The sequence below is a fragment of the Rutilus rutilus genome (genome assembly GCF_951802725.1).
Source record: "Rutilus rutilus genome assembly, chromosome: 13".
Taxonomy (NCBI): Eukaryota; Metazoa; Chordata; class Actinopteri; order Cypriniformes; family Leuciscidae; genus Rutilus; species Rutilus rutilus.
The window spans coordinates 15,844,582-15,871,953 of record NC_140218.1 but is presented as its reverse complement, the minus strand read 5'-3'; the positions used below and the strand labels follow the sequence as shown (position 1 = coordinate 15,871,953).

Genomic DNA, 27,372 nt, shown 5'->3' with positions numbered 1-27,372 from the left:
GAAATTGACATTTAGATCAAATCTGTATTATTAAAGGGATAGTTCGGCCAAAAATGATATTTAACCCATGATTTACTCACCCTCAAGCCGTTCGAGATGTATATGTCAATCTTTTTTCAGACGAACACATTTTCAGTTATTTTAGAAAATGTCTTAGATCTTTCAGTGGTTATAATGTGAAGCTATGGGGTCCGCCTCCTTCAAGTCCCAAAATGTGCACGCATCCTTCACAAAAGTAATCCATCCGGCTCCAGGGGGATAAACGAAGGCCTTCTGAGGGTAATCCGTGCGGTTTTGTCGTAAAAATTCCGGTAGCGGTCGACGCACGTTCACGGAGATGGATGCTGGCGTATGACGTAGGACGCAGCGCACGAAGCGTCGTGACGTAGAACGAACGTAGAGTTTTGTTTTGCTCTGCTCTCTGGCTGCGCTGTCACGTTCGTTCTACGTCACGACGCTTCCTACGCTACGCCCTACGTCATACGCCAGCATCCATCTCCGTGAACGCGCGTCGACCGCTACCGGAAGCCAGTTATTTTCGTTTATAAAGTTTTAAATATGTATATTTTTACGACAAAACCGCACGGATTACCCTCAGAAGGCCTTCGTTTATCCCCCTGGAGCCGGATGGATTACTTTTGTGAAGGATGCATGCACATTTTGGGACTTGAAGGAGGCGGACCCCATAGCTTCACATTATAACCACTGAAAGATCTAAGACATTTTCTAAAATAACTGAAAATGTGTTCGTCTGAAAAAAGATTGACATATACATCTCGAACGGCTTGAGGGTGAGTAAATCATGGGTTAAATATAATTTTTGGCCGAACTATCCCTTTAAGGCAGCGTGAATATTGCAGACATTTAGATATTCATCAACCTTGTCAAGAGATAATGGTAAAATAAACACTTCAGGGGAAAGCTCCAGAGAAAGCAAAAGTTACTTAACCAGTTCAGATAGATGTGTCAAAAAACATCATGATAAGAAGCACAAAAAGTCATTGGTGAATAAAACATTAAACCAAGCTATGGTGGTTTTGATGGTTTTAAATGGGTCTGGGGGACTTTTAGGTTGGTCAGATTATGAGACCACCTAAACCCAGTTAAGATCAATATGGTAGCCTATATTCTTTGAAGTAGGCTAGGCTATGTTGTGTAACCATATATTTGTATTTTTAAACCATAAAAAAACCCTTCGAAAAAACACCGTATCTAGGACTTTTCCTTCTTTTTATTGTATTTTGCGTTTCCAAGCACATAACACATAACTTAATATAAAAGTATGACTCCACAGTCTACAGTTCAGTGAAAGAGAATAACAAAACATCTGACAAAACAATCAGATGAAGCCAACAACTTCGAAACGAAGAGTAAAACCACCAAAATGCGGTTAACTGGTACAACTGAATTGAAAATAGACTGATCTGTGCATGACATGAATGACTGAGAATCGCACAGCTATATGGGCTGCGTCTCAAAATCTAGTGAGCTGTTTATCTATTTAGATCAGTAAAATACCTAAACAGATTTATTTTCAAGACGTTCGGATCAGATAACATACATTTATACGGAAGGCATGCTAGAAAATACAGTGACCTTTTTTTGCACTCCTGTTCACCGCAATAGGCTACTACTAATGAATTTACAGTCCGACTCCGAAACACACAGCAGTGTAGTCCGATTCCCACCCAAATTACTCATATGAGTCGGTTCTTTTAAAGAATCATAAAGATACAGCGCAAGCAATGTAGAATGATTCTTGAACGAATGGAAATTATGAGCCGGTTCTTTTTGTGAATCAAAAACACTTGTGAATCGATTACCGAATTTATCTGACTCATTTACTTAACCGCAAGTTTATTAATTTCGTCATCATTCACGACTCGAAAACAAAAATCTTTTATTGTCTTTTATGTTGTAGCCTAATTAAGGCTGATGAGTTAGGATACTGACTGTTGTTCATATGACAATTATTTGAGATACACGTGATGAGTTTATTTTATAAAAACAAGAATTGAAATATGATACCACATCGTTTAGTATTTGTATTTATTATAGAGCCAATTATTGGACTGCATTTGTGTGGCCTCAAAAAAAAAAAAAAAAAGTCTGTGTAAATACCTCTAGCAAGAAAATTGTTTATTTTTGTACGCACACGCACATACACACACAGACACACACACATATATTATTGTTATGCTAATTCTTTGTTGAAACCTGAAATGAATTCATCACCTGCTAACCGTTGAGTGCAGTCGATTTTTAAAAAGATATGTATTCGCCAAAGTAGGCTACTAAAATATGGCATTCCGTTAAGGAACCGAACAAGTTAAAACGAATCAAAAGAATCATTAAATTCCTTACAATTCCCATCAATATCAAGACAACATTCTGGGAATCGATACAATCGATCGAAGTCGCATATGAACACTCAGTATGGACAGTCAGAGGTTTTGAGTCGCTGCCGTTAGAAATAATGCATAAAACCTACATGCAGCACAGTATAAAATCCCTGCTACTGTTTTAAAGATCGTCAACTCTCTAAAACTCGCTCGTCTCACCATAACAATAAATAAACATTTGCGTTACCTTAATGTCTTGAGGTCTGCAGCACCCGGTTAGTGATTCTGTCTTGTTTTTAAAACAGACGCCAAGAGCAAAATCACTCAGATGCACTCAAAAACTGCTTCAGAGCTTACAAAATTTATACATAAGTGGCGAAGGAGGCAGAACTAGCCTCGTCTGTGAGAAAGCGTTTAGCTGAGAACTGACAGTAAAGTGAACACGCCTAACTGTGAGTGACACTCCCATAAAGTCACAGCACCGCCCGCACTGTGTCTGAGCTGAGCGATGCACTTTGCTCAGATGTGTGTGTGTGTGGAACTCTGTGCTTCTCATCGAGAGCACTAACGATAGATAGATAGATAGATAGATAGATAGATAGATAGATAGATAGATAGATAGATAGATAGATAGATAGATAGATAGATAGATAGATAGATGGACAGACGGACAGAGATAGATAGATAGATAGATAGATAGATAGATAGATAGATAGACAGACGGACAGAGATAGATAGATAGATAGATAGATAGATAGATAGATAGATAGATAGATAGATAGATAGATGGACAGAGATAGATAGATAGATAGATAGATAGATAGATAGATAGATAGATAGATAGATAGATAGATAGATAGATAGATAGATAGATAGATAGATAGATAGATAGATAGATAGATAGATGGATGGACAGACGGACAGATAGATAGATAGATAGATAGATAGATAGATAGATAGATAGATAGATAGATAGATAGATAGATAGATAGATAGACAGACGGACAGAGATAGATAGATAGATAGTATAGGCCTATGCATGGGGATAGATAGATAGATAGATAGATAGATAGATAGATAGATAGATAGATAGATAGATAGATAGATAGATAGATAGATGGACAGACGGACAGAGATGGATAGATAGATAGATAGATAGATAGATAGATAGATAGATAGATAGATAGATGGATGGACAGACGGACAGATAGATAGATAGATAGATAGATAGATAGATAGATAGATAGATAGATAGATAGATAGATAGATAGATAGACAGACGGACAGAGATAGATAGATAGATAGATAGATAGATAGATAGATAGTATAGGCCTATGCATGGGGATAGATAGATAGATAGATAGATAGATAGATAGATAGATAGATAGATAGATGGACAGACGGACAGAGATAGATAGATAGATAGATAGATAGATAGATAGATAGATAGATAGATAGATAGATAGATAGTATAGGCCTATGCATGAGTGATTAATCAATAGAAACGTGTTACATTTTTGGTTACACATCGACAATCAACAGGGTGGTGTGACATTTAAACTATTACAACTGTCATCGTTAAATGCCATTATTTTCAGTGTTAGGTTTGGCATCTGAGTGATTGTATTTATATCAGTCCTTAGTGCAACTGCTTTAACAGTTGTCATACAATTAAGCTGTAATATATTTGATTGCCAAATGCTTGATTAACTGATACAGGAATTTGTGGTACCAGATTGTAAAAGCTCCAATCAAATCCTTACTTTTTGAAAGGGATTAAGAACCATTTCATTTATTAGGGAGACATGAAACAAAACTGTTTAACTGGTCAGGCTTTTGTGATTGCTCATGACAGGATGGATGGATGGATGGTAGGTATTTGCAATATCAAAACTATAAGAGAATTTTATGACGAAATATGAGACCAGCCAATGCAGTTTGAGTCGAGCAGAAACTGGTCAAGAGAGCTGCTGGGAAAACAATGTGACATTCCGTTCCTCACGGGCGCTATAATGGGCTGGATTAAAATGACTTGCTGCATTAGTGGCTATGGCCTGGTCAAAGAAAATACCAACAACAGGAGGATTATTCCAGTGTGCACTGTTTGGGTTCGAGCCATTAAATAGATGGAGATCAGCAGATAAAAGTTACCATGTAGTCACTAAACGGTGATAATGGCAAAGTTAGCTGAAAGTTGTCATATGGAAACATAAATACTTGAAAACCCCTTCAGACCGTTAAAAATGTAACAGTAAAATTGCACTTTAGTGACATTGTGTGGTAGAAGAGAGAAAAAACAGCAAAAACAAGAGAAAAAAAGGTCTCTATGCTGATTAGCATTGCACTGGCCATTTTTAAAACCACTTATTACAACACAACCAACCAGAAGTTCCTGCTACCAAGTTAATAATAATAATGACAAAGACACGAGTGTCATATGGCAAAATCAATGATATTTATTCATATTCTTTCAGTAACCCACAGCACAAAAGCAAGAATGAAAGACAAAAACAAACAAACAGAAGACTGCCACATCCACGGACAATGCTGCAGCGGGACACATGAGCTCTTTGAACGTTTCATCCCTGACGTCAGATGATAAATCCTGAGAGTCAAGAAAGTCTTGCGTGTCCAATAAGAGTTGATGAATCGGCCTCATTAAACTGAGCACAAGAAGAAGTGAACCTTTATTTAATGAATGAAACTTTCTAGCATAAGGTGATCAGATCCATGTAGTGAAATTCACTGGGTCATGTTTAATTTCTCCAGCTTCAGGGTGCGATTGTGAGAAGCCATGTGACACATTATACAGCAATCATGCAGTAAAGTGTCGAATGAAGTGTGATAAGGCAGTTCACATACATTTCTCTCTAATTCACGTAGACCCGGCTGAATATTGCAGTTAAAACATTCTGGGTCCTTAGTTTTCAGCTCTTATTAAAACTACATTTGCAAAAAAGCTATTGTAAACAACGCACTGAGCATTCAGGTCTATGTAACACTGAAGCAGATGACACACAATAGCTTCAAAGATACATTTCAGAATCGCTGAACTTACATTTTCGGTGTTCGCGCAATAACAACAACAAAAAAAAAGCAAGCACGATGTGCATTCAACACAATAAAACACTTTGGTTGCAAAGACAACACAAATTAAACTGATTAAATCAACTATGTACAATGAAGGTACGTAAAATATGCAAAATAAATTCTTAAACCAATTGCACAATATACACAAATATACCACCGTCCCATCTCTTTATTCTTTACAATTCGTCAAGAGGTGCCGTGGCAAATGATGGATAAAAAAAATACGGTTCGGATGTACACTCCAGATATGGTTAAGCATCTGCAGACATAATGGTTTTACATCAGCTGTAGGTTGGTCATTTTTCAAAATGTTTGTATACTTCATATACATTTCATCCATCATTTATGGTTTCGCTAAATCACCTAGAAGAAACCTTTGAGGTCAACCAGACAGTCTTAGAGAAAAAAAAGAAAAAGAAAAAGGATCTGATTATTAATAGTGAGATAACCAGTGATGCCAGTAGAAAATAATAAAAAGCATAAAAATATTGTTTCTGGAAGAAGAGTTTCTGGTTGAACATAAAACCCCAAAAAGCAGTGTGGAATAAAAAGGTATCAAACCGGCTGTTGATTTACATCATACAAATCCTTCTTCACTCTTTCCTCTCGAGAAGGACAAACATCTTCACAAAACGAGATTCATGACATCTTGTTTTTCCAATCGCCACAGAGTGCAAACACCGAGAAGAGAGCTCTTTATCTAGCATACTTTAATCATAGCTCTCTTAAAAACAAAACAAACATTGAGATCCATGGTAGCTAAAACACACTACTGTAAATAGCAAACTGAGATGAAGACAGCAAAAAATGTCAACTACTCTATTAGAACAAGAACAGATAGCATATTTGTCTATATTTCTTAATCATCTGCATTTACAAGAATCTTAACAGGTCTTTTACACTGTTGAAAGCTGTGATTGACATGTATTTGCTCTCAAGAGAAATAAATGTTAAAGGGGAAAATTAGACATCACTTCAAATCCTTTCGATTTCAATGCTAATGTTAAAACATATGTGTACCATCATCCCTGATAATGTTTCAAGTTGGTATTTGTCATTAGGGTCCACTTTTTGAAAAATGTCCTTTTAAGGCAAAGAGAATAGGAATGCTGGAGGTCGTCAAACGAGTGGAGAGCTTTCTCTGCCTTCGTCCTTCCAGAAAATTTGAGGTAAAGACTGCCGAAGAGGTCTTGATATTTTTAGTGGGATGAATTAAGAATCTTTTAGATTGGGGTGGGGGTGGTAATTCAGTTTTTGTAAACCCCTTCCTGCTTTTCATCGTTTGCACCCACCTATGTACAGACTATAAGATCTCCTCCACGCCGTGAGCGAAGATCATGACCAAACCTGGCTCCAGAATCATATCTTCACCCATGTGCTGGTTCTCACAGGCCATCACCACCACGGCCTGCTTGCCCGGAATGCGCTTGGCCACATAGTTTTCGTAATATCGGCGGTTCATCTGCCGTGTCTCCAGCGTAGCCAAGCCTTGGGGCCAGTTGCGCTCGTGGGCGTTCTCGATGAGGTCATTAACGATCGACAAAGGACATCCACTGTCTATGAGAGACCGTTTGATGACGGCCTGGAGGACGGCGTCGGGTGTGGAGATCATTCCTCCCCAGCGGGTCACGCGAGCGGGCTGCAGAGAGTTCACCCATCTGTGGCCAAACGAGTGTAGTTAGTTTGACAGTCATCTGATTGTCAATTATGGTATTAGCATAATAACTTGCTCAACAGGAATATATTTGTATTCATGAGTAGTTTACATAGTAGCACAATACAAACAACTATGATTATGGCTTTATATTTAAAGGCACAATATGTAAGAGATTTGGATGAATATATCCACTAGAACAATATTATATATTTATTTGACTTGTGTACTAACATTATCCCAAATGTTTCCAATAAGGTTTAAATCCAGAGAAATCACCAGTGTGACGTACCGTGTCATTGCGTTGCCTGTTACCCTCGAGTTCTGGTTTTAATTCCGTAGAAACACCAAAGATGCTTTAATATATTATGTGCTATATTAGACAGGTTAGCAACTGTTTGGATGCCTTTATCGGGTTAGTCCTATTGTTTGAATCTCTTGTTTTCTAGATTTACCATGAGTTTGAACACATGTTTGTACCATGCCTCATAGACAGCACTATTTTGTCAAGTGGCTAACATGGCATAATCAGAAAGAGTTTTATTTGCATGCCATTTACCATTACATTTTTTATCAATATGATATTCAAATATCGATCTAGCTTACTGCAGTGGGCAGCAAGTGTCTCATACCAGCCACCAAGTGAACACACAGAGTAACGTTATAACATAACTTTCAACACACAAATGTATTTTTAGTATGATTGTTTTTGACGGAGTAAAACAGCGCTGCGATACCCTACAATTTTAATTCGAAAATGTCCCAGGCTCTAGGCCCGCCCTATTTCATACCACAGTGACGTTAATAAAACTTTAATACATTAGCTCATCCATGAATATGATTTCTGCCTGAGTCCCGTCTGACTGCTTTCCATCGGCTGTGGAGGTGAAGACGACAACTCCCATGATTCCACACTCATTCACGGTATCATCAAGCTACACCCTTGTTATTGTTTTGAATAAGCAACCTCTAGCAGCAAAATTTACATACTGTGCCTTTAGATTTTTAGTTTTTCATGTTCTTTTGATAAATATATTAGATACAAACACATAAATATTTAACACTACCATTTAAAAGTTTGGGGTCAGTAAGATTTACATTTACATTTATTCATTTAGCTGACGCTTTTATCCAAAGCGACTTACAATTGCTATATATGTCAGAGGTCGCACGCCTCTGGAGCAACTAGGGGTTAAGTGTCTTGCTCAGGGACACATTGGTGTCTCACAGTGGATTCGAACCCGGGTCTCTCACACCAAAGGCATGTGTCTTATCCATTGCGCCACACCACCCCGATTGTTTTTTTTTGAAAGAAACTAATAGTTTTATTAAGCAAGGACAAAAGATTTCTATTTTAAATAAAGATATTTCTTTTCAACTTTCTAATCAAGAACATGTGAAAAAATTATTACAGTTTCTAAAATAATAAGCAGCATAACGGTTTTCACCACTGATGATGATAAAAAATGTGTCAAATGATTTCTAAAGGATCATGTGACTGGAGTAATGGCTGCTTAAAATTCAGCTTTGCGTCACAGAAATAATTGACATTTTGTAATATATTACAATAGAAAACACTAATAATTGTAATATTTCACAATATTACTCTTTTTACTGTATTTCTAATCAAATCAATGCAGCCTTGGTGAACAAAAGACTTAAAAACAAAACAAAAACATGCCAATCCCAATTTTTTTTTAATGCAAGTTTAAAATTAGGAAAATGTATTATTCATAAATAGTTTAAACTGTCTAGTTTGAATTTATATTGGCATAAACAAAGGCAGAAGAAGAACAGATCACTCACTCCAGGATCTCATTGTACTCTATGCTCTCCTCCAGGTTCTGTAGGTTAGGGTTAGCGCTGCGTATTGCTCGCATGTAAGCTTTGAGGAGCTGGATGTCACGTTTCTGAAAAAAAAAAAATCACGGGCAGATTAAAAATACAGATCATAGAATCATAGTTATGGGAAGTTTTTAATCCACCGTGACATTCACAGGTCTGACCTGTTCTGCAAGTTGGTGCTTGTGCTCAGCGGCAGTCTTCTCCAGATCTGCAATCTTGGTCTGCTGTTGCTGCACCACACTGCGTAGATGCTTAATACAGTTGTGATTTGGCATCTCATCTTTGGGCATTTCTAGCCTAAAGAGTAAACAAAGCAGATTTGAGTAAAAAAAAAAAGCAGATTTGAGCAAAATGGAACAATTGAGAGGCGTTCACACTTGTTCTTGCAAGACGAAGAGCTGAAAAAGCAGCTAGCCATTGCGCAAGAGTCAACCGCATCAGTGTAGTGCATGTTGACATTGAAAACTATTAAAGGGGACTGATTATGCAACTTTTAACAAGATGTAAAATAAGTCTCTGACGGCCCCAGAGTGTGTATGTCAAGTTTTAGCTCAAAATACCCCAGAGATCATTTTTTATGGCTTGTTAAAATCCCCACTTTTGGCGGGTGAGCAAAAACGCAACGTTTTTATGTGTCCCTTTAAATGCAAATGAGCTGGTGCTCCCGGCCCCCTTTCAAGAGGAGGGCGGAGCTTCAAAAACGTATGCTCCAGCAAACCGGCAAACACAAAACAGTTCAATCTCACACTCTGAAAATGTCAGAAACTGTCAGCGTTGGTGTTCAGCCTTAAACAACATTTATAATGCAACAGGACATTTTTGAATGATTAATTGACGAATTTATGTAGTTGATGTGGAGTCAACCATCTTCAAGTCGTCGATTAGCATTCCGTCATGATAATCTATAAATCGCTGTACAGGTGCTTCTGTGGGAACTGTTGTAAGATGCCTACAGAGCCAGAGATTATATGCTTAATGACGATAGAACAGGTATAGTTTAGTTTAATTACGGTTATAACTTGTTGTCATATTGCTTTTATGACACGCTTTTGCATTTGTGTTATGTACTGTATTTCAATAAAGGTGAAAATATGGATGCGAAAGCTTGAGCAGACTCCCAAATGTATGATTTGTGAAGCAGTCAGGCACAAAATGATTGGCACAAACATAGAGATTTTTTTAAACTTAGATTTTCTGATGGCACCACCATCTGTAGAACTTAGTGGCAACAGCTCTCAAATGTTAGTCTGGAGCCCTGCATTCTCCCTCCAAAGACTGCTATGAATTACTAAGTGAGAACTAGATAGTAAAGATGGTTGTTCAAGTACGTACCCACAACCTTCCTCACACGTGACAGGTCGTTTGGGGTTGTGCTCGCAGTCCTTGAGGTGTGACTGCAGCTGGTCGAGCCGAAGGGTGGCCGTGCAGCCGAAGCCGGCGTTATCACAGGACATCTGCAGCTTGGAAAGCATGTTACGCATGATGCGGGGGACGGGTCGAAGGTGGGCAAGGGTCACGACAGTGCGGTCCACGGGGCAGATCTGCTGCTGTGCAAACCACTGTGTGATGCAGGCATTACAGAAGGCATGCTCACAGTGAGGGGCCTGAGAGAACAGAAAAACTGATCAGGAATGAACTTGAACTCAATATGCGCACACTTTTCTGGCTAACTGATGTGCATTTTTCAGACCTTTTACTGTCTAGTTGTTTCATGTTAAAATAAGTTTTTACTAATATGCAAGGAAAAACCAGTTATCTATAAATAATACATTTTAGTATTTTTTATTAGCAATTTTATTAATAAAACTGTGCGTGTGTGTGTGTACATAATAATTTCTTTGGTGAAAGAAATATATCCTGTAAATTTCCCTTAATTCCCTTGCCATTGGCAGGTTTTACAAAGAAAATTTTGGACCCTTGTGAAACACATCCACACAATGGTCTCAGAGCAGTGATATCTGATAACCACAAACCCATAATGTCGTGACAGAGGCTCATTTCAAGGTGTTCTGAGATGTTGCGGTTGAATGAAAATAAATATCGACCTGCACCGGCTCCTCTAGCACCCCGCTGCAGATGGGACACAACAGATCCTCGTCCACCTCTCCTTGGAACCTGGTGACGTCGTACCCCATGGCACATTACCGGAACCCTTTGATATCTGAAATAAAACCAGCAGGAAGAGCATGTGGTGAGAGCTCGGCCAGTACGCTTGCCAACTGCCTCTGAGACAGAAAAGCATGAGAAGCCCTGGATGTACAACAAAATGAAACTGAAAACTTGCAGCAATTGTTGGCCATTTTTCAGTGAAAACCGAATCTAACACAGGAGCAGAAGAACTGTGGAAGCAGGCCTAAAAATGATTTAAACCAATGTACTAAACTGAAGCTTTTATTCAGGATTACAGCGAACGGCTTAGATCAAAACAATAACAAAAGATGTGTTCTCTTAGGAATCCTAGCGATGCAGCCTTTCAAATTTGACTAAAACAAGGCACCACTTCTGGAACAGTCTTTATGCCAGAAGCATAACAATGTTTAAAAATTTAGGTTTCGGAACAACTATCACAAAACTCCTTAGAAGCACTAAAAGTAAACCGATAGAGGTTTAATGATCATGGCATTTTGAGCTGAAGACCGAGGCACTCAATGTCCTGCTACAATACAGAAGTAATATGATCGCATTTCCTGTTCAAAGGTGACCTTTTTCTTCTTTTTCCACTAGGACTACACAGCTCTCTCAAGTGAAAAATGCAAGGGCTGTGTGTTTGTGTGTATGCTGGTATGAGATTACTAATGTGCTGTCAAGGAATATGGGTCCACTGTGAAGTGTGGTGGCGAACTCAGTAAAGCAACATAATGGGAAAACATTTTGAGTGGCCTAGAGATTGCATTAAGATTAATATTGTGTGGATGGAAATTTCACCTCCTTTCTGACTTCATTTTGGGAAACAAACTAAATGGAAAGCAATCATTAATCAGTTCGATGTAACGATGTCCTAAACAGGTGTGACATGATAAAAAAAGACCACAAAAAAGCCATCACTTACATGTAAATTCAGTTTTAGCCCTAACCAGCTGCAACAAGCGTCAGGGCATTTTGTCAATTGGTTGGTTTCTATTTTTCCACAACAAAATCTTATGGCACCTAATTGCTTCATGTAGCCGTGTATTTAACATTAAATAGCCCTGATTGCCATGTGATACTTTTCACTTAGTAGCAAGTAAAATATAGAACAAAAGTAGATTAAACATAAAACAGAAGTAGATATTCACAAGTAGGGCTGTAATCAACCAAAGAAAATCTTGGTCGTCTGAAGTCCTGAAATTTCCGACAAAAAATAAAAATAAAATAAAATAAAATAAAAAATATCGGCAAAAAATTACGTTAGGAAAAAAAACGTTAAATTAATTAGCTGCGCACTGTGCGCAGTACTTGGTAGCCTTGTTGTCCGCCTAAATGAATTATAAATAAACAAAAAACTAGTAGGCTATTTGCAGTATATTCAGGCATGTGATTGGCTAAGGACAAAAAAGCAGGAAAATATACTTTTATTTTTACAGATCTGCATGATTCACGTAGGTCACATTTTCAGGTCGGAAAATCCGGAATTCCGGATTAATCCGGAAAAATCACATCCCTGTATATTAAATCGTTTTTGACCTAATTATTTTGCACTGAAATGAGTCTGACACACGAGTCTGTCGGCTCTGGCAGCGTTGCATCACGTGCACCTGCGCAATATCAGAGCCTATGATTTCCGAAAATAGTATTATGTTGTCAACTAGTGATATCATCACAATAACTTTTGAGGAATATGCAACATAATTTAGACAATTGTTTTTGTCATATGTATAATAACTGACAGACTATCATTTCAGCCACTCTGTGGAGCTCAGCTTCGCGGCTGAGACACGAATAGACCAGGCGCGTCGTTAGACATGGGCATCTGGGGCTCCAGCCCCGGATGTTTTTTTTATAGCCCCGGATCTAAAAAAATTGAATTTATGAATAATTATTATTATTTTTTAATAATTTTGTATTTATTTTAAAAAAAATCGACCGGGTCTTTTAATCTATCCTTCGGAATCAATCATGTATTAAAGACGATTAAAATGTGTTCAAGCAGATCAAAGTTACTATGGTTACTCTCACACAGAGACGCACCACGTGAGCGATTTAGCTATCCAAGTTCATCTCCAGGATTTGCGCGCAACAGCAAACAATCTCACAGCAATAAAATTTTTTTAAAAAATTGACGCAGTCAGCACCGCCGCACAGTCTTCTGTCAGACCAGATGTTGTCAGGCTATATGTCAGTAAAACTCACGCAAAATAAACTACTAGCATGTAACATCGTGTTCTGTCGTCAATTAAGTATTGAAATAACCAAAAGGGAGATTAAAGCTGAGTCAAAACTCTATGTCGGGGCTTTTGTATTCCTTTCTAGGCTACATAAATGTTACACATTTTGGCGTAGCCCTACTCATTTTTCATTATTAATATTCTAATATTTTATCAATATTGCAAAGTCATCAAAACTGACTAAATATTTTGTGACCAAAAATGTGAAAAATAGGCCTACATCTAGCCTAAATGATCGTTCATGACATTCTTTTACCTATAAGCAGCCCAATTTGTCTAGATCTGTATTATTTCATTTGTATAATGAGCTTAAATATTGCTGCACAGTCGTGTGATTTAGTCTGCTTGATTAACATTATTACAATGTATTCCTATTTAACTCTGATATGTAGCCTATATATATAAGGTCCTCGAATGTGTTCGAATATTTCACCAGCATCAGCCTTTTCACAGTTTGTATCACTCCGCTTGTCTGTGTTTGCGCAATTTGCATCATTAAGCCAGTAGGTGGTGACAAGTGACTGTCTTTATGAGTGAACAACTGAAATTTAATTTAACTGATTAGTGCCAAAAACATTGATTAACTCAAGAAAGAAACAAGTTGCTGAAACCAAACTTTAATGCTAAAAAGTTTACATCTATGCAAAATAATCCTTGAAAGATTTCTCATTTAAGGCCATTCCTGTTTGGAATATGTGATTGTGTATTGTCAACAATAAGCAGAAACATTTTGCATTTCCATTTTGTAGTGTGGATCATTCATTTCAACATTTATCCTCATTCTCATTTTTAAGAATCTGTTATCTTGACAAATCATTTCTGCTACTGCCCACTGACATGCTTTTAAAGCTATTGTTATCAAAAAATGTTGGCCTTCAAACACCTTAAAATGCACACATGTAGGTCCGAGAAATCCAAATTTTCTCGGGGGAGCATGCCCCCCAACCCCCCTAACTACCTCACATTTTAATGTGTGTGTCTGTGTGGTAATATGGGCTGGTGTGGCAACAGTGCCAGGACTGAATTTTTTAACCAGTCTGCCCCCTGCATATAGGCCTAAAATATACATTATTCTCTGTATCGAATCATGTTATCTTATTACCCACCCCCAGCCCCTGATGTTTCAGGCTCAGCCCCTGATGTTTTTAAAACCTAGAAACGCCCCTGGAATAGACTATTAACTTTAAAAAAAATGCTGCCACACTGACGATGTCTTTGTTGACATGGTAGAAGAGGACTGACTGACTGACTGACTATGAATTAAACGCTCTCACAATTAAATAAATAATATTCAGCAAACCTTCTAGTAGCCTACTTTCTTCAATCTGTCGCTCTTCTCCAGTGGGTTGGGCTAATCCAAAAGAAGTGAAAACAAGGGGGGTGTTCTGAAGACAGACTGTTACCTGTGAAACAGGGGTGCTCTGAAAACACCCCCATTAGCAATTAGCCTAGTGCTTTCCACCTGATGAAATGAATGCGGCAAAAAAAATCAGAATTTTGGTCGAGCCAGAACGTATCGACCAAATAATCGACTAATCGACTGGGAGATTACAGCCCTATTCACAAGCAGAGTATCTGTTTTTGAAATACAGTGCTATGCATAAGTTTAGACACCCATACTAAAGTTGACTAAAAAGAGGAATAAAAAATCATCTTTTGGAAATTGAACTTAATGCCTGAATTTAAAAAATTAGGAAAAATCCAACCTTTAAGGACACCAATTTTCTTTGTGAATGAATAATGCATCGTAAATAAATAAATGCTCTTCCTTAAAATACAGGGTGCATAAGTTTGGACACCCCTATGTTAAATTCCCATAGAGGCAGGCAGATTTTTATTTTTAAAGGCCAGTTACTTCATGGATCCAGGATACTATGCATCCTGATAAAGTTCCCTTGGCCTTTGGAATTAAAATAGCCCCACATCATCACATAGCCTTCACCATACCTAGAGATTGGCATGGTTTTATTTCAGTTAGCCTAATAGCTAGTTTGATTTGCATTGAGAGATGATCTTATGGAAAGTACCCCATGCCAATCTCTAGGTATGGTGAAGGCTATGTGATGATGTGGGGCTATTTTAATTCCAAAGGCCAAGGGAACTTTATCAGGATGCATAGTATCCTAAACAATTTTTTTTTTTAAATACTTAAAAATAAAAATCTGCCTGCCTCTATGGGAATTTAACATAGGGGTGTCCAAACTTATGCACCATGTATTTTAAGGAAGAACATTTATTTATTTACGATACATTATTCATTCACAAAGAAAATTGGTGACCTTAAAGGTTGGATTTTTCCTAATTTTTTAAATTAAGGCATTAAGTTCAATTTCCAAAAGATGATTTTTTATTCCTCTTTTTAGTCAACTTTAGCATGGGTGTCTAAACTTATGCATAGCACTGTAATACTAGAGAACAAACTGAAATTCTGTTAGAAACAATCAACACATTTCTGCAAATAATTTATATTCACGGAGACTGCAGTGCCATATTTTGAATATATTTGAGTGTTTCCAGAGCCAAATTACTATTGGCATCAACCATTTTGGATAAACTCACTCCTAGACTACCAATAAAAACAAAACAAACTGTTAGTCATTTTACATGTCAGTAAGACCGACATTTTCGATCAAGTGAGTGGTTATTAGCCAAACTAAACTCCAAAGAAAGTTATTAAAATCCATATATAGAATTATCTGTCCTAGAACTCACAGAAATCAGACCTTGTTGTACCACAGAGAACAAAAGATATGAACTAAAATGCATTAACTTCTATGAAATATTCATGATCTGAGCAATTAGAAAGTGCAAAGTAGCATTAATGGAGTCCAAGAGATTTATCTGCCATTATAAAGAAAAGGCCATTCATACCTCACTAAAGCACAGCCCTCATGATCCCTGTACAATGAGCGGTCCTCATGTGTCAGGTGGGCAAGGCGACTTTCCTTACGATGCAAGGCCGACCATCCCCCTGAAGACAGAGAAAGTGAAAACAAGACATGCATTACGATGCAATCAATACACTGCTATTTATTAAGACTCAAAAAGCCTGTGTGAAACACTTCCTGGAAGCTTCAGACAAGTTTGGCATATTTACCATCATCAATTAGTCCATTCCCTATTTCAAGAGGTTTTGTATCCAATAGACGTCGTCATTTAAGCTTATCGAGGTGCTTTTTCCTTCCACTTTGTCTCTTGAGTGAAAATCCAAAACCATTAAAGCCTTGATGCATCGCAATCGAATTAAGAGTCAGCTCATTTAAAAGGGCTGATGACGTAATGGTACAACAAGACACATGTGCACACCCTATCACAGGGTTGGATGTGTGATGAAATGTGTTCACTTTGCAATATATATTTGGGTGGCCATCAGTGAACAGTGCTTTGAGAGTGATTAAGAAACAATGACTCAAATGTGGTTCATACAATCAGAATTTAGCCTGGCATGCGAAGAAATCCCATAGTCTTACATTGAGCCATATATAGGGACCAAATCATCATAGAGGCTTATGGCTGGAATGGGAGCAAGCAACCACCCAGAACACCCAGGCAGTGGCAAAAACACAGCAACACCCTGGTTACCATCCATTACACCCTCGAATTATAGCGGTGAATTTTCACAATGCAATCACAAAATCTTTTGTTTTTAGACATCCATCACTTTTCCACAGCCTACTGAAACAAAGCAGATGTGGTCTGCAAGGATTAAACATGTGATGACGTAACAGCGCTAAAAACACTTTTAGCAGCACTAATTTTCCTTTATATCTGATAAGACATAAAACAGAAGAAGGAAAGTGCAGGGGTTACAACACAGATCAATTTTTCTCATTTGTTAAAACCAATCCAAAGCGAAGAAGGGTAGTCACAGCATCTCTTTCGATTCATAACAGTTGAGGGAGGGGTGGTGTTTTGTCCCAGTAGGCTGGTGGTGACCTAATTTTAGCTTGTCTAAGCAGATGGCGGGGGAGAGCGTCGGTGGTTCAGAACGTTCTCCCCTAAACCCCCATTTCAGCGATGGCATCCCTCGCTTTCATTCAATAAAGATCTAGTCGATCATGCACGGATGCATGATTACCAAATGTGCATCTGGAAGCACAGAGCTGCTCTGGCACGCGTTTACGAGTGCCAAAAACATTTTGTTCCATTAAACAAGTGTAAACTGCCTCATATTTTGGACCACTTAGCAGATGACAGATCTGATAAACCACTACATTTAAGTGGGAGACCTTTGGATGCCATCAAGAGGGTCACTAAAGCCATCACTAAAGGACCATTCAATTAAATTCCATTCAATTCACATTTATTTGTAGCACGCTTTTCACAAAACAAGTATTAGCCTATTACATATTATATATACATACACAGAGAGGGAGAGAGAGAAAGAGAGAGAGAGAGAGAGAAAGAGAAAGAGAGAGAGAGAGACCAAGAAAAAAGGGTACTCTGTGAGGGGTTAATGTTAAATGGACGATGTAGCCATTTAAACGATATGCATATGGATCATAAATAATTGCATCTGAACATAACAGACAGTCTTGAACATTAATATATCATGCTGGATTCAGACAGACAGGCTAACTGCACTCCTGCTAACATACATATAGTAATGAACCAGACATGACAGCACACCTGTAAACAAATGTATAGCTATTAAATCTCCTGGCTATGAAAAAGGCTTCATGTCTGCCAACCTGAAACACACGTTTGCTGATGTATTTGAGCGACTAAATGAGGCGCTTAGCATTAGCCGGCTTGCTAAGGCTGATGTACAAAAACAACCAACATAATCCTCACAACCATATGACGTATTTGTCGTGTTCACGTTTTTCTTGGCACAGCAAGGAACGAATGGCTCAAAATGTATTTTATTCACTGTAAAATTACATTTAACGCATCCGCTCATGCTAAGGAGCTAGCGTGGCTAACTAGCATGAAATCCAACTAGCTGACGCATGCCGAAAGAGCAGCTTTGGTCTAAAAACATTACACCACACGTTATTAAATGTCACATTACAATTTCTAGCCGTCAGCAAAAACCCATGTAAATGTCATTTAAACACCGTCTGGTCAATTAACGTCTTGTCTTGTTGTGTTCATGTTTCGTGACTGCATTTGCCTTTAGTTTGTGCTACTATACGGTCATTTTACAAGTCGACATGAATAAAGCGTTAAAAATCTCTCAGCAGGACTGTAATACCTGTTCCCGTAGATCGCGGTATTCCTCCAAAGCTTTTAATGTGATTTCTGGTTGCAGAGACTGATATTTGTAGTGATCTGAGAGATGGCTGATTTCTCTTCCTGAGCCGAGCGGATGAAGTCTGAATCTGCTGCTGCGCCTACAGGACAGAGTGTGTGTGGAGGAGCAATTATACCAGATCTACCCAAAAACATACTGCATGCTTACTAATCTAAAAGCATTATAAGGTATATCTAAGAATGAAAATACAGATGACATGAAAGTTATTTGAACAGGTCAAAGTAGCCTACTTCAATAACATTCGACGTGATGGGAGTGAGAATGTGTTGAATTTACATCACAGACAGTCATGAGGTAAACCAAGTTGATCAATGCCTTCGCGTCTTGTGATCTCCTCCGATAGATTCAAAGCTGGCCGCTGGTGAAACATTAACCTCAGATTCATAAAAACAGTGCGACATACCTCATGCTTAAACATTGGGATACGGAGAGGATACAGGAGATCATGTAACGCGCTTAAGAGACTGCAGAAAAGCATGGGTGGACAGATAGTCTGGTAAAGAGTTTAAGCTTTTGATTTAAGAATCTTCTAAAGTATTTATTCTTCAAAAAAAATGTTTTATTATAGTAACAAGAATGGAAATTCAACACAAATAGGCTTACACAGAGGGAAATTGCTGAAATGTTGCTCTCTCCTAGCTCTGAATGTTTCTTACATTTCTCCTAAATTTCTAAAAATAAAAATGATAGCATAATTGCTAGAAATACCTTATTTTTATTTCCAGGCTTTGGTGTCTTAGGAAATTCGAGCATGCTGCTTTGAAACAATCTGTATTGTAAAAAGCGCTATATAAATGAATGTGACTTCACTTGACTCTTCTAATTGATTCAGCAATGCCTATTGAATTATGCTTAATTAAAACTTAGATTGATTGCTGAGGCCCACGTGATAAAATTATTAATATTTATTTGCATTTTCCCCAAGGACGACTCTGAGCTTGAAGCTTCTGCTCTACAACTGTATGATTTCTGTGATGATCCCACCATTCCTCATACTGGCAACACATGCCCAGGTCGACAAGGTCAAAAAGTTGAATGAGAGCACACAAGTCAAATCTACACAGGAACAATTAGTGGACGCTTTTGAAGAGCAGGTATGTTTAGAGGATTTTATAAAAAAAAAACTGAAGTTTAAGTAGCAGATGCTTGTCTTTGATAATCCACAGTGGCTTTTGTGATTTACTGGTTCCTACAAACCTGGTAAAGTAGATCTATCACATTCCTTGTGGGATTTTTTAAAACATAAAGAAATCAAGTGATTTTAACACTGAGCGCAAAAATCTTATCAACAATGACTCTGATGCAATCACTCAAATTTAACTAGGTTACAGTTGTAGTTTCAGCACCTGTGTTGAAATTCATGGATTGGGGATATAGTTGCAGACTAAGTTTATGACCCCAATGCACTAAAAATATTAACATGTAACATCACACCTTGAAAATGATGGCTGTTGACAAAATAGTAATTCAGATTTAATATTCTTTCAAGGGCTACTACTTGCAACGCCTGTTCCTTCAGTATGGGGACAATGGGACTTTAACCTATGAGGGTCTGCAGAAGTTGCTAGGCAGTTTAGGTCTGGGGGAAGTCAGTGTCCTTGAGATCCAACATGGTGGAGTGAAGCATTCACATGATGACCATCATCATCCAAAGACCACAAACTCACCTCCACTCAAAGAAAGGTAAGATTGCTAAAGCTTTATTGCATTATCTTCTCTACACTCACAGATTCTGGTTGGTGCCAAAGTCTAATCCTAAAACTTTCAGTCCTAGACCTCACAATAAATCAGTGCTCAGTGGATCTCCTGCAGAATGGGGTCACTCTGACTATTTTCCAAACCCTGGCCTAAGACACAAAGTGGAAGAAAGTGTGTCACCACTGTCAGACCATCCTACAGAGAAACACCTTCATGGGAATGTGAGTATTTTCACCTGAACTTCCTGTTAGGGTGTTACAAATGGACAAAGTCTACAAAATGAATCCTCTATCACATGACCAAAGGTCTGTTGATATCTTGAGGTGTGCAGACAGTAAAATTCAATCCATTTGCCTTTCCAGGTCTGTGTTTGGTACACAGACTATTTTGGAGAGAGATAATAATCACGTGCCCTGCTGAAAAGATTTGTTTTAACTGGTTAGTGCTGGTTTAATGCTGGTCTAGCTGGTGGGCCAGAAAAGCCATACTGTATATCAGTAAAACTCAACTGGTAAAGTTAGTTGACCATCATGGTCATGTTTACATTGTCTGGTGATGCTGGTTGATCAAATCATACTGGTTAAACTCGAAGCCTTCTTGAACCACCAGCATGCCAGCAGAAAATATTGTTAAAACACAGTATCTAGCATATGTAAATACATATCAGTATGGAAGCCCATTTCTGCCACATTAAAAAAATCATGCTTTGGTAAATCATAATTATGACATTAATAGTCAAAATTATGAGATACTAAGTCATAATTACGAGATAAAAAAAGTAAAAATTATGACATATTAGGTCATAATTGTGAGTAAAAAGTAAAAATTATGACAAAAAATAATTGACAAAATTTGAAATGACAAAATACTGAAATTACGGGTTAAAATGTAATAATTATGAGATAAAAAGCCATAATTGACAAAAAGTTTAAATTATGACATGAAAACCATAATTATAAAATAAAAAGTCAAACTTATGATAAAATGTCGCCATTATGAGTTAGCACTGTAATAATTATGACACAAAAAATGTTGAAATTATGATATAAAATGTTGAAATTATGACCTAAAATGTCATATATATACATAAAAAGTTGAAAATACAAAATTATGAGATAATTGAAATGGAAATGTTGACTTTTTATCTGATAATTTTGACTTTATAATCTCATAACTTAGTATGTCATAACAGACATGACTTTTTATCTCATAATTTCATACTTATCATTTACCAAAGCATATTTATTTTCTTAAGTGCTAGATAGGTAGTCAGGACTCAGGAGTCATTATCTGATCTTTCAAATATGAATTTGAGTTTGGACTATTTTGCCTGCATATTATCTTAATGTGTCCCATAAGGAAAAGAATAGTTCTTTACAATCGACCTTATACTGACATGACGACCACTGCAAAAATATTACAGTAATATTAACACTGAAGTCAGTTCTGAACTTCATAAACCAAGATGAAGCTGTATAAAACAAGAGAAAGTGGGAGAAATGGAAGTAATGTAAGTTTTACTCTGAAGAGCACTGTAATATACACCATTGCAATGGTAAGGAAAATTGACCAATCACAATCGAGTATTCCAGAGAGTCATGTAATAATGTTGAATCTGAATCTTATCTCACATTTCTTATTACCTTATTGCAGTGTCTAAACGTTACCCAGCTCTTGTGGAACTTTGGGCTGGGCCAAGCGTCCCATATCACTCCTGCCCACTTCACCTTCCTGTGCCCTGCCCTCCTGTACCAGATTGACACCGGAGTGTGTCTGCGACACGCAGAGGACCAGTCACAGGGAAGCAAAACCAGTGAGGGTTTCCTCAGAGGTGTGTGTGTGTAAACTGTTTCCCTTAGGTGTGATATCAGAATAAATTTGTGTTTGTTTTCATGATAGTGATGATTAAACAATAATTTTACCTCAGCTCTAGGTTGGGCCTCCTTGGCACTCTTTGTCATCAGTTTGCCCTCTCTGGTTGCCCTGGGACTGGCACCCCTGCTTCAACCTTCTATCCTTCAAATATTCCTCTGCCCGATGGCTGGGATGGCAGTGGGCACGCTCTGCGGAGATGCCCTCCTGCACCTCCTGCCCCATGTAAGTAACACAGTGCAAATTAAAAGTCACATAATTATTCTGTAATTCTTCAAATATCCCAGCTAACAAAAATATGTTATAAGAGCGTTTTGCTAATGTTCTAATAAAAGCATTATTTTAAATGTTCTCTGAATGTTTAAAACCCACATGGTTTCACACACAGGGCTTAGATTAGGCCAGGATTAGGCTTTAGTTCAATTAGGATAAGTAGCTTTTATAAACATGCCTTAGAAAAAAATATTACTGGTGTGCATCAGGAGACAAAACAATGACACTGACATATTTTAATAGATCAGTGCAAATTGCTTTCAGTTAAAATAGTTAAGACATGCATTTTAGTCTGGGACTAGGCTTAAAGGGATAGTTCACCCAAAAATGAAAATTCTGTCATCATTTACTCACCCTCAAGTTGTTCCAAACCTGTATGAATTTTCTTCTTCTGCTGAACACAAAAGAAGATATTTTGAAGAATGTCGGTAACCAGACAGTTGATGGCCATTGACTTCCATAGTAGGAAAAAAAAAGTCATTCATTCTTACAATCTTCAAAATATCTTCCTTTGTGTTACTTTTGAATGTTCTCTGAACAATCTGAAACAAGCAGTAACCTTTAAAAAAATGTTAGATGAACTAAAACATTTCAGAACATTTCAGATGTATAAATAAGGTTTTTGTGCTAATGTTTTCAGAACATTATTAAAGACCAGATAACTTTGAAGGAACATTCTATTAACGTTACTGGAAGACATTTGTTCACAACTTTGAAAGAACCTTGCAAGAACGTTAGTTGAAGTTTTGAGAATGTTCCCTGTTAGCTGGGATACAATAAAATGATCTATAAAATTATATATAAATTATATATTAAATTATATATATATATATATATATAAACAATAATATTAAAAACTAATAAAATCAATTTAAATTTCTTATTCAAGTGCTATAGATGTTGTGTGTTTGTGATTTCAGGCCATCTTCAGTCAACACACTGAACATCAGGATGCTGTTTTCAAGGGTCTGAGTGTCCTGGGAGGACTTTACCTTCTATTTGTCTTTGAGAGTCTTCTGGGAATTAAGCAACATTTCAAGGTGAGCGTCATCCAGTGGGAAACATATTTTTTGGACTTTCATTATGACCTGCTGACTTAAAAACACTTTGTTTTGAGGAAAGAGATGTGGAGTAGTTGTCATTTATCATTACAAACTGTTCCCTTCTTTTAACAGATTTTAAAGAAAAGGAGGCACAATGTAGAGTCTGGAAGGGAGCTTGACGCCCTGCAAGGTATTTAAACCTTTAACTTTAACTTTAAAGGGAAACTCCACTTTTTTTGGAAATAGGCTAATTTTACAACTCCCCCAGAGTTAAACAGTTGAGTTTTACCGTTTTCGAATCCATTCAGCCGATCTTTGGGTCTGGCGGTACCACTTTTAGCATAGCTTAGCATAGATCATTGAATCGGACAAGACCATTAGCATCTCTCTCAAAAAAATGACCAAAGAGTTTCGATATTTTTCCTATTTAAAACTTGACTCTTCTGTAGTTACATCGTGTACTAAGACCGACGGAAAATGTAAAGTTGCGATTTTCTAGGCTGATATGGCTAGGAACTATACTCTCATTCCCGCGTAATAATCAAAAAACTTTGCTGCCGTACCATGGGTGAAGCAGGCGTAATGATATGACGCAGCGCCTGAAAATAGGTCTAATAGGTTAGATAAACTTATTCCCGGTCACGTTGGGAGTTACCGAGGTGGGGACTATTTTCAGGCGCTGCGTCATATCATTACGCCTGCTGGACTCATGGTACGGCAGCAAAGTTTCTTGATTATTACGCAGGAATGAGAGTATAGTTCCTAACCATATCAGCCTAGAAAATCGCAACTTTACATTTTCCGTCGGTCTTAGTACACGATGTAACTACAGAAGAGTCAAGTTTTAAATAGGAAAAATATCTAAACTCTTTGGTCATTTTTTTGAGAGAGATGCTAATGGTCTTGTCCGATTCAATGATCTATGCTAAGCTATGCTAAAAGTGGTACCGCCAGACCCGGAGATCGGCTGAATGGATTCAAAAATGGTAAAACTCAACTGTTTAACTCTGGGGGAGTTGTAAAATGAGCCTATTTCCCAAAAAAGTGGAGTATCCCTTTAAGGTAACTTTTAACACGTGAGAAAGAGTGAACCAGAAAAGAAAAAATGATTACGCAACTTATAAATGCATCCGTACTCTGTTATATAGGTACCTCATTAGCCAATCAGAATGAGAGCTCAGGGCATGGGCATTCTCATTGGCAGCCTGGACCAGGGAAAACAGGCATCAGAAGCATGGCATGGATGGTGGTGATGGGAGATGGAATACATAACCTTACAGATGGACTAGCCATTGGTAGATAAAACGATCACTCATTAAAGGTGTACTAACTACTAAATAATAATATTAAAATGAATGTGTCATTAATCGCACTCTCATTAGATGAAGATATTTGCAAAAAATTATTGGTGCACAATGTAAAATGTTTGCTCTGTAACAAAACACTGACCTTTAATTCAGGTATAAAAGTATTTTTGAATGCATTTAATCTTAATTTTTCTTTTTGTCCTCTAGGTGTTGCATTTTCTCAGAGTCTGACTGGTGGACTCAGCACTACGATCGCTGTGTTCTGCCATGAGCTTCCGCATGAGCTGGGTACATGATTGAGTCGTTTCTAGTAGCCTATAAATGGTCATTATGTATCATCAGCATTGCATATATATATATATGTTTGCACTTGTCTGCAGGTGATTTGGCGGTTCTGTTGGCTGCAGGCTGGCCTGTACGCAGACTGGCTGTGTTCAGCGCAATCTCGGCTCTGCTGGGCTTTCTTGGTGTTTTTACAGGGACGGCGCTGGGAAACCAGTGGGCGACGCACTCACCTTGGATTCTCACCGTCACCGCTGGGGTCTTCCTTTATGTTGCTCTTGCTGATATGGTAAACATTAAATGTTCATTTAAGACTTCTTAATTTTGATTTTATTTGAAAAGCTGATATAATTCAGAATGCCTATGTCATGAAGTCACTGCTGTTAACTACAATGAAAAAACAAATTCTGTAGGATTTCCTTTAAAACAATTTTCACTCACAAATTGCTAGTAATTTCACAATTAAATATATAAAAAAAATGGCAAGTAACACACCGAATTAAACATGAAATTTGACGTAGAAAGACTGAAGGTTACACTTTATTTACAATTAGGTTCCATTAGTTAATGCATCGACTAATGTCAAGTAACAATAAGCAAAACATTTATTAATCTTTGTTAATGTTAGCTAATAAAAGTACAACTGTTCATTGTTAGTTTGTGTTAGCTCAGATCCATTAAATAATATAATATTAATATATAGGCAGGCTAACAGATACAACTTTTCATTATAATAGGCTTAATGTATTTGTAAATGTTTTAATTAACATCGAAGATTAATAAATGCTTTAGAAATATTTGTCATTGTTATTTCATGGTAACAAATTGGAACCTTTTTGTGTTATCATGCTGACATAGAACACACTGTTGTTTTATTTACAACTTGACCATTGTAGTTAATGTTAAAGACTCCACTGCATCTCCATAACGGTCATAATCAATACAGTATCTTTATATAACGCTGTTTCCCTAGATGCCGGAAATGCTCCATGGAGATGCTGGATCTCTGAGCCCTCTGAAGCGCTTCCTCCTGCAGAGTCTGGGCCTGCTGATAGGGGGCGCCATCATGCTTTGCATCGCCCTTTTTGAGGATCATATTGCCATTAGTCTGGGAGAAGACTAAGGATATAAACTAAAGAATATTCATATGAAACGTCATCCTCAGGACATCACACCAGTGTGAGAATTTCCATCCAAACCAGCAGTATTGTGTACATACCTCATCCCCTTATGAACTACTGTGTAGATGTGGATATTCTGAAGAAAGTGCACTGGATAATCAGGGATCTCCTCATTCATAGGCATCATCGGTCAACATATTTTAAACTGAAGCTCACTAAAATGTTATGAAATTTATGTGGGAAATACGTCTTACTGAATGACGTGATTAAAGAGATTCTGGCCAGTTGATGTAACAACTTGCCCCATGAGGCTAATATAGTCATCAATACGTCTTACTTTCATTTATCATATAAATATTTCTATGCCTATGCAACCTTAAAATTTTTTTTTTTTTTTTTATGTATTGAACATGGTTGTTGTTAAACTGATAATCTACAATCTTTACAAATTTACAATAAGCATGTCATTGTTTCCAGCAAAAGGGTGTTTAAGAATTTAGCGTTTTCAATTTTAAATTGGTTATAATTTCATAATTTTTATATTAGAATAATTTCCAGCTATCATCGCAAATTAAAAACAGTTTTTGCAATAAAAATGGTTTAATGAAAAATATAGCTCTCGACATTCATATGATTTGCTAAAGAGAAGGGAAAAGGGATTGACCTTCATTTGAACCAAAGCAGTTTAAAAATTCAAAGTTAAAAGGCCTATACGATGCGATATAAATACGTCCCATCACAAACATGTCATATTTAATCAAATATGCTGTTACAACATGCTAACATTGTGTAGTGTTAAGAGAAACAGAAGACACACAACAACAACTTGTATGTAGCAATAGCATTTTATTTCAACATTACCAATTCTAAGCCACGATACTGAATGACAAGACCTACTGGCTGCAGCAGTTCATGAACCTGACTAACAAAAACATATGGGATATTTTTTTTCTTTTTTTTTTTTCTTTAAAGTCAGAGAGACCAATTCATTTTTAATAAGCTCAAATTAAAAATGATTATGTTCTTTCTTACTTAAATACATGTACAGAGTTTCACATCTGTTAGTAACAAGTAACCATTCACAAGCTCATACTATGAATTAACAAGGCAAAGTGCTTTCAGGATTGCATTGTCACATAAGGAAATGAATGGCTTGAGGTCTTTTTGTGGGGTTGAAAGGGTGAGGGTTCTCCTTCCTCAAGTCTAGGAAGGGGTCACGTGACC

At 37.4% G+C, this 27,372-nt stretch overlaps 3 protein-coding genes across 5 annotated transcripts in view; 1 reads left to right on the top strand and 2 right to left on the bottom strand.

Annotated features, from left to right (window-relative positions):
- The window catches only part of dgkaa (diacylglycerol kinase, alpha a), a 31,351-nt gene extending 28,589 nt beyond the window's left edge, over positions 1 to 2,762 (bottom strand). Inside the window, exon 1 of the mRNA XM_084428728.1 lies at positions 2,590 to 2,762. The gene's annotated coding sequence lies outside the window, so the exon portion shown is untranslated. The remainder of the gene's footprint in view (positions 1 to 2,589) is intronic.
- Positions 2,763 to 4,775: 2,013 nt separating this feature from the next.
- On the bottom strand, positions 4,776 to 19,318 carry rnf41 (ring finger protein 41). 2 transcript variants are annotated; one of them, XM_084429221.1, is made up of 9 exons: positions 19,261 to 19,318; positions 18,783 to 18,910; positions 18,493 to 18,631; positions 16,167 to 16,266; positions 10,977 to 11,092; positions 10,264 to 10,535; positions 9,093 to 9,228; positions 8,893 to 8,996; positions 4,776 to 7,090 (listed from the first exon to the last, which is right to left on the bottom strand). In XM_084429221.1, the coding sequence occupies exons 5-9, from the start codon at positions 11,064 to 11,066 to the stop codon at positions 6,736 to 6,738; spliced, it is 957 nt and encodes a 318-aa protein (XP_084285347.1). In that variant the 5' UTR covers positions 11,067 to 11,092; positions 16,167 to 16,266; positions 18,493 to 18,631; positions 18,783 to 18,910; positions 19,261 to 19,318; the 3' UTR covers positions 4,776 to 6,735. The 2 variants fall into 2 exon arrangements, with proteins under 2 accessions (XP_084285347.1, XP_084285348.1); XM_084429222.1 differs by lacking the exon at positions 19,261 to 19,318 and having other exon boundaries at positions 18,783 to 18,978.
- slc39a5 (solute carrier family 39 member 5) lies at positions 18,592 to 26,754 on the top strand. 2 transcript variants are annotated; one of them, XM_084429217.1, is made up of 13 exons: positions 18,636 to 18,719; positions 18,896 to 19,048; positions 19,478 to 19,646; positions 20,042 to 20,235; positions 20,321 to 20,471; positions 21,904 to 22,081; positions 22,178 to 22,347; positions 23,316 to 23,435; positions 23,571 to 23,628; positions 24,587 to 24,733; positions 24,953 to 25,033; positions 25,126 to 25,316; positions 26,001 to 26,754. In XM_084429217.1, exons 2-13 carry the CDS (start codon positions 19,029 to 19,031, stop codon positions 26,148 to 26,150), a joined length of 1,629 nt encoding a protein of 542 aa, XP_084285343.1. In that variant the 5' UTR covers positions 18,636 to 18,719; positions 18,896 to 19,028; the 3' UTR covers positions 26,151 to 26,754. The 2 variants fall into 2 exon arrangements, with proteins under 2 accessions (XP_084285344.1, XP_084285343.1); XM_084429218.1 differs by lacking the exon at positions 18,896 to 19,048 and having other exon boundaries at positions 18,592 to 18,719.
- Positions 26,755 to 27,372: the final 618 nt, after the last annotated feature.